General features: G+C 35.4%; 1 protein-coding gene across 2 annotated transcripts in view; it reads right to left on the bottom strand.

The window, feature by feature from the left end:
* Positions 1–1,779: 1,779 nt before the first annotated feature.
* Positions 1,780–12,246, bottom strand: part of SCYL2 (SCY1 like pseudokinase 2) — a 59,219-nt gene continuing 48,752 nt past the window's right edge. For both annotated transcript variants that reach the window (XM_082634592.1, XM_082634593.1), the window contains exons 14-18: positions 8,148–8,248; positions 6,126–6,192; positions 5,893–5,988; positions 4,785–4,904; positions 1,780–3,365 (exon numbers count right to left, since the gene is read on the bottom strand). In XM_082634592.1, the coding sequence (XP_082490718.1) occupies positions 2,721–3,365; positions 4,785–4,904; positions 5,893–5,988; positions 6,126–6,192; positions 8,148–8,248 (1,029 nt within the window). In that variant the 3' untranslated portion in view covers positions 1,780–2,720. The remainder of the gene's footprint in view (positions 3,366–4,784; positions 4,905–5,892; positions 5,989–6,125; positions 6,193–8,147; positions 8,249–12,246) is intronic.

Below are 12,246 nucleotides of genomic sequence, written 5' to 3'. Positions count from 1 at the left end.
AAAAAAAAAAATCCTATATAGTTTGAATTCTTACAGATTTGTTTTGTTCTAAAATTATTTCAAGACCAGTAAATAACAAAGCATGGAATCACAACTTAATGTGGAAAGTTTCATCAAAGCCGAAATTTATTTGGTGCATACTCTGTGCTTGCTATAAAGTACTTTCACATATACCTTTTCCCTTAATATGTAAAAGCAACCATGTGAGCTATTTTACAGGTTAAAAAACAATAACAAAAACCTATTTCCTTAACTTATTCAAGTGAAAAGAGGGTTATAAGCGTTCCAAAATAAAAACAAAACAAAACAAACAAACCCTAGCCAAGTACATAGTCTATTTCCATTTCTTTTTATGCATCCTCTAAATATATCACACACTTTAGCATTAGGAGAATAAAGAACCAATTCAAATAAAAGGGCATCTTTCTTGTAATTTTTGTCTACAGGTGCTTTTTAACCTACCAACTTTCTACTCTAAGCACAAGGGACTTAAAATGCCATCAATATCTACAATAATTTTAAGGTGATCTATCTAGTACTTTGAAAATTTTGTTCACATAGAAGTACAAGTCTAAAAATAGTACTATTTTTTAGAGGCAGTTTCACAACAGAAAAAGGCAATGGTAACAGTTCGAGTGATAGAAATGATTTAAACAAAGTACCTTCAAGAAAGTAAGAAAAAAGTGTAGAAAATCTTCTAAAAATGTAGCATCGTTACCTCAATGAATGAACAAATTTCAAGATGTGAAACTTACCTAAGAATCACATATATTCTTTCAAATAATCTATTTTTATATTTAGAAGTTCAAATTATATAAATTGTTCTATTAAGTTTTCCTTCTAATTAGGAGTTCAACTGACAAAGTTATTTTACAAAATAAAAAGCAATTTCCTAATGAACTGTGACTACTGAATTGTTACGAAGAAAAATTCTTCAATGTTAAGCAGTTTTATTCCTTATGTAAACTTTTCTCAAGATAGATATTGTGTTACGAACGAGACAACAAATAATCAGGTTCATGTATGAATGTATTTGCCAGAAACATCTGCTCTTCGTACTGCTTTTCATTTCTTGGAAAAGTTTCTTTAGCATTCCTATCAGTCCTTCTAAAACCATGTAACAAAATACAGCTCATACAGATACCAGATGTTAAGCTGACTTTTTATTTTTTAAAATACCCTCTTATTGAATGCTGCCAGCAATATTATCAACTTACATTTTATAATCAAGTACTGTATGTTCAGTGTGTGTATACGTATTTTTTCAATGAATAAATGTAGTGTCAGCACACTAAACTTCATATGACTTATTTTAAATGATTGCTGGTTTCAGATAATTAAAAACCACAAACTCTATGGCTGCAATTATAATACATTTATAGTTCTCTGAAAGATCAGTTTAAAGTTATAACATAATGATGGAATATAAGTTAACGAAATACAAATGACATCTATAGCATACGATTCCATGGTTGACTAATTAGCAAATCAAAGAAAAATATCAGAGAAAGGCCTTGAAAAAGAAAGCATGTTTCCTGTTAGAATTTATTCTTTCTTTCCTAAAAATGGCTAATTATGAACATAAAAATGTTCCAACAAAGGGTCCTGAAATTCCTAGAGAAGATTTAAACTTCAGATGCAGTAACTGACGAAGTCAGACGTTATCATAACGTATCAAGCTGAAAATTAATCTGTTAGTAGCCAGAAGATACAAGTGCTCATTTTTAGAGAAGTAAAGTTTATTACATTTGAAACAATACAGCAGAAATCTCAAAAGTATACTCATTAAATATAGTTTAATTCTTACAAATCTCCTTTTGAAAATGCAATTCATATGTGCTGCAACCTCCGAAGTTTGAATTCAAAATGAAATATGGGGGCAGTAGTCAGGGAAAGCACATCAGAGGGCTTTTGTCAAAGATCTGCACAGATCAGTACATACCTCTTCTGTCTGTGATGCAGTAGGAAAAAAAGTGATTCTAAACATATCCAAGTAAATGCAGAAAAAGACATTACTATTTGAGGCAGACCATGCTAAAATATAATTTACAATGATTAGTTTGCATTTATGATAGTTAATAATGCCTTAGTTTGAACCAATGAAATCAAGGTTTAGTTAAATTCTGCAGTATTTGCTCAGTCTTTTGCACTAAACATTAGTTCATCTGAGAAGTAATAAGGTTGGAAAAGCAAATGATCCGATCCTTTTCATTAGGCTTATCATTTTCTCACTCAGTCATACTAAATGCAAACAAATCAATACAGCATCAAGATTTTTCACATAGTAAAAATGAAGACTAATGACTTGTGAAGGCAGACTGTGTACCATGTAGTATTTAACAGATGAAACTTGCAATTACCATCAACTCATTTTTTTAAATAACACCAAGATTTACAAGCCAAAATAAACATTTGATTTAAAAATTCTGCTATTCAAGATACTCAGGTGTCTTTTTTTCTCATTGAGATTGATATGGGTTGGGTCTTTTAAAAACCTGAAGAGGAGTTGGTAAGAGGAAAAAAATCCTCAAGGCTTTAAAAACCTCAGCTGTTAAAGAGTCCATACAACTACTATGCTGGCATGACAACAGGTTTTTTTTCTGTCACAAGACCATTCACTTTCCCACAGAAGTACTTCCCCCAAGCCAATTATATAGATGTAAATCAGCTTACCCATGATTAAAACTGAAGTGATCCTTCAAAAACAGGAGCATGACACCTCACCCAAAAAGATCTTTTAAGTCACTGCTAGCTGAACTGCTACTGGTCATAGTAGGTGGTGGCTGTGCAAAGTTCTGCGGGTTAAAGAAAGGATTAGTCTGCACACCGAAGGCAGGCTGTCCTATCATGCGCATCTGTGCTCCCATTACCGAACTGCCCACACCTGGAGACCCTTGAGCAGGCACAAACTGATTGAGCCACTGATTTGGTTTCTGTTGTGATAGCTGGTTCATGCTAACTTTGGGTTTCTGAGGGCCAAAGAGATTATTAAGAGCAGACATATCTGTGGGTCTTTGCTGAGTCAGCTTCGTACCAGCAGGAGGAACACTCACAGCACTGAAGTTTGGCAAAGTGGAAGGTGTTCCCAATGTCATCTTGGCCACTCCAGGTGTACTTGGACTGCTGAAGAAGTTCTGGTTTGTATTAACTGGCATGTTGAATCCTGAAGTCTGAAAGCCCATGTTGGCATTTAGGCCGTTTGTTAAATTTCTCTTTGTATTATCAGTTGGTGTAGAAAACATCATACCAAGGCCCGTGGAAGGAACAGAAGTGAAGGTACTTGAAGCAGAAATTTTAGGGGTACTAACAGAAAGACTGGTTAAAGATGACATATTATCCATCAATGTGTCTGTCAGGTCCTTAGTCTGAAAAATATGAGGAAATTACTTTATCTCCAAGAATTCCAAATTACTTAAAAATTAGTAAACATTTGATACATTTTATTATAAAGGACAAGTTAAAATTAAGCTCAATAGTCTACACTAAGACAGCAAACCACAGCTCACAGGCCAAATCCAGCCTGCCACATATTTTTGTAAGGCTTTTTAAGGACGAACATTTGCAGTCAATCTGATGACAGGGAATACAACTCTGAACTCCAATTAAATGAAATGCTGTCTCCACCGCTGCACCTCCACCAAAAAACAGAATTGCATTTTTCTCATTAGATCTGTATTACAGACAAGGATACTCTATTATTTTTGTATTTTGAATTTCATCAAAATTTTGTGGAAATTTATTTTCTCTATTTTAAGTACCTACAAAATACTTTATTTTTGCCTCTTGGCCCACAAAGATTTTTCCCAGGGGACGAAATTTAATGATTAAGAGGCAACAACAACAACAACAAAATAATTTAAAGAAAGCTTTTAAGATAAAGTAATTTCTGAAATCAGTAATAGTTAAACTTTCTATCAGCAGAGACCTTAATCACTGCTCTAACACCAGCACGTAGAACACTGCCTGGACCATAGCAGGAAATAAATACTGGTCAGGACATATAGGTAAGTATTCCTAGATCAAGTCACAAACATGACTATGACAAAAAAGCTAAAAATTGAAAATTATTTTGCTCAAAAATACATAAAAGCATGAATATAATATTCCTGGTCATTTCAAAGTGAGCAGCGTTGAATTAGTACCATAGACCTAATATTTTTTAAGAACCCTCCCATTAATCTAGCTTCCTCTTTGTTGGTAACAAGCACTATTACAAAACATTATATATTAGGCAGGCTATTGAGGAGTTGTTGGAAAATTCTTGATGCCCATACTTCTTAGAAATTACACATTAAAGTATTTTCTGAAATACATTTTTATAAAACACTAGTAGGTAGACTAAGTTCTATACTACCTTACTCCTTAAGAGTAGTATGCCTTATATATGGAATTTTAAAAAGTGGTACTGATGAACCTATTGGCAGGGCAGGAATAAAGATGCAGACGTAAAGAACAGACTTGCAGGGGCGGGGAGCTGGGATGAAGTGAGAGAGTAGCACTGATGTATACACACTACCAAATGTAAAATGGATGGCTACTGGGAAGCTGCTGCATAGCACAGGGAGATCAGCTCAGTGCTTTGTGCCAACCTAGAGGGAGGGGATAGGGAGGGTGGGAGGGAGGCTCAAGAGGGAGGGGATATGGGGATATATGTATACATATAGCTAACTGACTTTGTTGTACAGCAGAAACTAACACAACATTGTAAAGCATTTATACTCCAATAAAGATGTGGAAAAAAAAGTGTAGTATGCTTGAATTATGCAAAAGAAATGAATTCTGACCTGCTTGACTGGAGCAACAGGTGTGTGCACCTGGGGTTTAAGAGGTTGCTGGCTTTTCAACTTCTGTGCCTGCTCCTGTTCTTTTGCCAATTTTTGTTTTTCTTCAAGTGTAAGTGATGCCTGAAAACAAAACAAAACCAAAAAAATCAACTGACAACTTTCATAATTCCATTTGTAAAACAGAAGATTTCTTTTTGGTATGTCTGACAATACCAAGTAGTTTACAAACTACTCCTGTATTGGTGATTGCCACAGCAATTCAAAGTTATACTTTGAATTATGATAAGATTTAACTTTAGGTAGAAACTCACAGGATCCATGCTAAACTATTTCCAGTATGAAAATAATAATAAAATTATTATTTTAAAACCATTCATTAGAATCACCTTTTCCCAGACAATGAGAATATGATTAGGTGATATCATTTTTATAAAATTAGGAGATTCTAGCTCACTCTAAAAATATTTTAGAAACTCATCAAAAAGCTAAGTAAAAAGGAAACAACTTTTTTTTTTAACGTGAACAATTTCTTTCACTGCTAATGTCTGCATCAAATTCAACATCTGTCTTTTTCTTATATCAACTTTGCCAACCTATAAGCTCGCAGTATGTACTCTTAACAAATTTTGTAAACCACAATGTCTAGTAGTTCCTTGGCTCCACACATACAGGTACTCATATCTGTTGAATAAACAGAAGAAAACTGCCCTCAGCAGAAATTCAAAACTGACATTTTTTATATCGGATGCTAACCAACATTTCAATTGGAAAGTATCATTTTAAAGTTTGTTATTCAAAATCAGAATCAGAGAAGAGACACTGTAGAATTTATCAAGGGATGTGACTGGCAAAGTACAGTAGAAAGGACAAAGAAGTCAGGCAACCTAGAAATGTTACCAACATGGGAGACTGAATAATAAAGAAAGTTAAAAATCTTAAGCACGTTTATTCTCGAGTCAGGTCATGCATGACCCACTGATAACTTTTAAATTTCATAAAGATAATTAAAGAATGTTTCTTATTAAGCTAAATAGTATTTCCCAACAAAAATCTGTGGTTTTAGAAGTTATATAAATACGAGTACTAAAAGAACAGGAAAAACACTTACTCTTTTATGTTTATTCTGTAACCCATCCTCTTTATTTTCTGATTCACCACCAGTTAGAAGGTCTGCTCCAATGTTGTTAAAGACTTTGTCAATATGCTGAAATACAAAATGTCAACCAGCTGAATGACACGCAAGATTGTGATTTTACTGCTTAAAGATCAGAGGCCCCCGAAATGGAGCACACTATCATGCATTTTTTTTCAAAAATTATAACAATCTAAATATCTTCTTACCTGAGACCCAACATTTGTAACTTTTGTCTCCTCAGAAGCATTCATTTGATTTCCTATATCCAAAGATCTGTAAGAGAGAGCTGAGTTATGACAAAGCAATAAAAAGAAATGTATGTTTTAAAAATACTTGTACTAAAAATAGTTCATCCACATGGAATTTACTACAATCTAAACAAACTGCAACTTCATTCTTTAAGGAGAGTCATAATCTTTTTCGTTATTTACTACTTAATTAATGTCTACTTGCCCCCAAAACGAACATTTGTACACATGTCTTTTTTTTAAAGCTCAGCATTTAAGATTTACTGGAGAACTTAGTGTCATAAAATCAGGCAAGCATGGTTCTTACCATAGGAGAGTTTACAGCTCACTGAGAGACAAGATATGATATGGGAACTTAATGTGATTAAGTTCAGAATCTGTGATTCTTTTTTTTTTTTTGAAATTTTTAATCTTTTTTTATTGTAGTAAAATGTACCATTTTAACTATTTTTTTTTTTGCTTTATAACAAATTTAATCAGTTATACATATACATATGTTCCCATATCCCCTCCCTTTTGCGTCTCCCTCCCACCCTCCCTATCCCACCCCTCCAGGCAGTCACAAAGCACCGAGCTGATCTCCCTGTGCTATGCGGCTGCTTCCCACTAGCTATCTACCTTACGTTTGGTAGTGTATATATGTCCATGCCGCTCTTTCACTTTGTCACAGCTTACCCTTCCCCCTCCCCATATCCTCAAGTCCATTCTCTAGTAGGTCTGTGTCTTTATTCCTGTCTTACCCCTATGTTCTTCATGACATCTTTTTTTCTTAAATTCCTTATATATGTGTCAGCATACAGTATTTGTCTTTCTCTTTCTGACTTACTTCACTCTGTATGACAGACTCTAGGTCCATCCACCTCATTACAAATAGCTCAATTTCATTTCTTTTTATGGCTGAGTAATATTCCATTGTATATATGTGCCACATCTTCTTTACCCATTCATCCCAGAATCTGTGATTCTAACAATAAATGCTATAATCACTGAATAAGTGATGTGGACAAGATCTATGTCTTGAAAAACAGGTAAGATATAGACAGGAAGGAGAAAAAGAGAAGGTTCATCTACACCTCAAGTATAAATAATAGAAAATTTCTCTCTGTTGTAATTTTTAAAGATCATTTTCCAGAGTTCCTAAGTTAATATAGTCAATCCATTAAACATAATAAATATATACATCACAGAATACTTAGTGCATACAAAGGGCTATTTCACATCATTCTATACCCTGTGTATTTATTTCCATAAAGCCTTCATCTTACACTGGAACAGAACCTAAAAAGTTTCTTTTGGGGGACTTGGCTCATGATTGATATCAATTTTACTGATTTTCAGATGTCTTTGACTCAGGATTAAACTTTAACAGGCATCCTAAAATCATGTTTTGCCTCTGGAGCAAAGAATATAGTGGAGATTTGATCATAAAAACTGGCATTTTCCACTGAATAATTTTTACCCTTCCCCTCTTCCTTTGAATACTAATATTTTGCAAATAATTTAGAAAATCCTCCCTAAAAACAAACAAAAAAAGAGGTACAAGCTGTGGTACTACATATGGAATGAATTCTCTATAAATGTTTCTGGGGTTAGAGAAAAAAGAAGGAGAAATCAAAACACCAGGATTTCACAGATTTGAAAAATATTTTTAAGTGGTGCTCTTGGCAATCAGCACCCTGAGTTTACAATGCCAGTAGCTAATGCGACAAGAGATTTTCTTAGAAACAGAATTTTCTTTATATAGAGAAAATGCTAGGGTTACATCCTATTATGCTTCTGTATTTCAGAAATGACATCAGATTTTCAACAACATTCTATTTAAACTCAGTTCAACTTAATATGTTGGAAAATTTTTATATGCCTTACATAGAGTCAAATTGAAATCCTTCAATTTTTCTAGTCCGTATTTTAGAAAATCAACCATGACATAACTTTAATGTCATTCCTGGACCATGTGCAATTCATATGCAACCTACTTACTTCTGCTGTTCTTGCATTATATGAAGTTGCTCCAGTTTAGTCTTATGTTCAGACTCCAATCTATTAAGCATCTCTTTTATGACGGAAATGAAGGAATTGAACTGGTGTAATAAGAAATTGATATGGTTATAATGTTTCAAGTTAGCCACAAAGGTAATCTAATAAAATAATTCAACAAGTTATTCATAGTATTCTCTATTTTTATCAGAATATGACCCACTCATAGCACTGATGACATAAGAATAGTATATTTTAGCTCAATATATCATAGCAAGCTTTTACAGTGTCTCTGTATGGTGGTGATATAGTTGATGAGACTTTTAAGTTCCAGAAAACATGTTCTCAATAAGTTTTACACCCTGAGTTGCCAAACAGCTATTATTCAGCAGTCTTATATAAATTCAACTCCAGCAGTTATTACATATTGATTTTTCTAGACTAATCCAAAAACGACTATCTAAATTTGTGCATATCTGAAAACAATCTGCTTAATAATGCATAAAAAATTACTCTTTATTCAGATCATTATAAAAATGACGTTTGGGGCTTCCCTAGTGTCGCAGTGGTTGAGAGTCCGCCTGCCAATGCAGGGGACACATCGGTTCGTGCCCTGGTCCAGGAAGATCCCACATGCCGCGAGGGAGCTGGGCCCGTGAGCCATGGCCGCAGAGCCTGCGCGTCCGGAGCCTATGCTCCGCAACGGGAGAGGCCACAACAGTGAGAGGCCCGCGTACCGCAAAAAAAAGAAAAAAAAGAAAAAAAAAAGACGCTTGGCTAAAATAAGCCTGTTTTCTAAAAAGTTAGTAGAAATATTAAATATACATAATCTAACTTCCAAATAATTAAAATTCATAAAGTATATCTAATTTAAAGTTAAACATAGTTTAAGCTTTGGTTAAACTTTAAATAATTTTTAATTAATTAATTTGTTTGTTTTTGGCTGCATTGGGTCTTCGTTGCTGCACACGGGCTTTCTCTAGTTGCGGTGAGCAGGGCCTACTCTTCATTGCAGTGCGCAGTCTTCTCATTGTGGTGGCTTCTCTTGTTGCGGAGCACGGGCTCTAGGTGCGCAGGCTTTGGTAGTTGTGGCTCGCGGGTTCTAGAGCGCAGGCTCAGTAGTTGTGGCTCACGGGCTTAGTTGCTCCCCGGCATGTGGGATCTTCCCAGGCCAGGGCTCAAACTTGTGTCCCCTGCATTGGCAGGTGGATTCTTAACCACTGCACCACCAGGGAAGTCCCTAGTTAAATAATTTTTATGGTACTTTAGGATCATCATAAACAATTTATTTTAATAATACCATATATTACAGGAAGACTCTAGAAACTGCTTTCTTCCCCTCCCCAAATCTTACAACTACGTCTTTGGGCTGGGTGCTTATAAATACACTATTTTATTAATCCTCATAACTCTTCAAAGTAAATTTATTAATATTTCTATTTTATAAATGAGGGAACTCAGGCTCAGCAAGAGAGAAAGCAACTTACTCAGAAATACTAAATAACTTATATGGCAGAATTAGAATTCATACTAAGTCTGTCTCCAAAGCTTGTACTCTTTTCTACTACATTATGCTGTCTCTCAACCATGCTCTATCATCCATTTATCCTCTGTCTGACCATAAGAGTAACAAAAGGCATATTTCCTTAGCTGTTTACCATGACTGACTCTTTGCTGATTAGTTTTTTTAACTTTTTAACAAAATATAACATACACAGAAAAGTATACATATAAGTGCACATCTCAAAAAATTCACAAACTGAATTTAACCAGTAGCCAGAAAAAGAACAGAACATTGGCAGCACCCCAGAAGCTTCCTTGTGCCCCCTTCTAGTCATTTCCTACCCTCCCTCGCCATATGACAAAACACTATTCTGACTTCTAGCAGTGTAGTTTTAACCGTCTTTGTGTTTCATATAAATGGAATCATTCAGTAGATCCTCTTCTGTGTCTGGCTTCATTTGCTCAACATAATGTTTGTGAGATTCATCTATATTGTTGCGGCATTAACATAGTAGGCCTGCACTGCTATCCTTGGAAAAGCCTGCTTGCAAGTTTGGCCCTTGGCTGGTGTCCAGAAACTCAGATTTTGGGAGGTTCCCACCATTAACTGATAATAGTGGCTCACTGTGCCTAACTGGAATTTGAGTACCAGGCAGGGGGTGCTACTTGATCAGCCCCCAATAAAAATTCCAGGCACCGAGTCTCCAATGAGCTTCTCTGGCTGGCAATATTTCAGACACACTGTCACAAGTCATTACCCAGGAAATTAAGCACATTCTGTGTGACTCCACCAAAAGATGACTCTGGAAGCTTGAGCCTGGTTTCCCCCAGACTTTGCCCCATGAACCTTCTCCCTTCACTGATTTTGCTTTATATTCTTTCACCATAACAAATCATAGCTGTGAGTACAACCATTGGCTGAGGCCTGAGTCCTCCTGGTGAATCACTGAATCTGGGGGTGGACATAGGAACCGTCCCCCAACACAAGTTGTGATTGTGTTTGGATCGCTGCATGGTATTTGCTCTTTTTTAATCAAATGCTAAAAATGTATTTTCCTAAGTTACTTTATCTTTTTCACATAATGTATAATATACTTAGATTATTTTAAATCAGAACTGACAGAAGAGGGCAGTCTTGAATTAGGAACCCTGTCCATGAAATGAATAGGAAAGCAGACCACATCCATGCTAACTATTGTAAAATACCAGATGATATGAATCTAAATATTTCTGCTGATGAAAATAGGTCCCCCCAAAAAATCAACCATAAAGCTGAAGAAAACTAACACACTTCAAATGTAATTATATATCCTAAAATAAGCATTTGAGAATATTTTAGAACACCCTAAATCATATATATGAGAACTAAGAACAGAAATGACCAAAAGTTGAAGACTATCTTAGGCATGTTATCATTCTATTTTTCCCCAATATTCATCCTCCCTTTTTGCCAATCCTAATTTCAACCCTGCCATCCAAGATATGAAGAAATTATCAAGACAAAAACTGAAACCTAAGGACACAAACCTTCAGGGGCTTACCCCACCACTTCAAATGAAATTTTGGATCTGATTAATTTTACAAATTTCTCTAATTTGAAAACTCCATTCACTCAGCACTCTCCCCTATGCCAAAAGCTCTCTTGCTTAACTCTCAGCTTTCTGCTTCCTTCATTGCTCTAATTCACTTTTAGTCCTGAATTCCAAACCTTGCCAGCCTATCCATTTCCGACACTCTCAGTTAAACAGTAACCCTTCCCCATCTTTTCCATTATACATCATTAAACATTAGTTTTATGGTGAGCAAAATGCCTTGTCATTACTCTGTACCTCAAATTTTCTCTCAATTCAATAAAAATTTTTGTTTCTGGCACTGTACTAAGTACTGGGGATGTAATGAAGAATAAGCTATAACAACCAGCCTTCTGGGAAAGTCAGACACACAAGTATATAGCTATGACAACTACAGTGATAGAGGTATGCAGAGGTAATTCTATAATAACCTTTGAGTACATAGTCCCTTTGCTCAAACATTTACCACATCTTGAAAGTTCAAATACCTAAATGAGATGAGCATTTAAAGTCTGCCTATTGTAGGGCTTTCACTATCGTGGCCCAGGTTCAGTCTCTGGTGGGGGAACTGAGATCCTGCAAGCTGCATGGCATGGCCAAAATAAAATAAAATAAAATAACATAAAACGAAAGTCTACCTATTCTAGTCTCAATTTATCTTAATATCATCACTCCCTGATTATAAGTATCTCTCAAACTGTATTATTCATTCCCTGTGGCAGATAGACTCTAAAATGGTCCCAATTATCTCCTCATTCTGCTACTCTGTCTTTGTGTAATCCCCTACCTTCAAACATGGGCAAGACCTGTGACTTGCTTGTAACCAACAGAATATGGCAAAGGTAATGGGATGGCATTTCCTTGACTACATTCTTAGAGACTATAACTTCCATCTTTCTAGCAGACTCTTTCTGGCTTTGATGAAACCAGATGATGCTGTGTTGGAGGCCCATGAAACAAGAAATTCACAGAGGCAACCAGCTAACAGAAAGCAACAAAGTGAGGCCTTCGGTTCAAGAGTCTGAAAG

Source organism: Mesoplodon mirus, assembly GCF_964341445.2.
Source record: "Mesoplodon mirus genome assembly, chromosome: 11".
Lineage (NCBI taxonomy): Eukaryota > Metazoa > Chordata > Mammalia > Artiodactyla > Ziphiidae > Mesoplodon > Mesoplodon mirus.
Note: the sequence above shows the minus strand (reverse complement) of the source record. Positions and strands in the feature narration are given on the sequence as shown.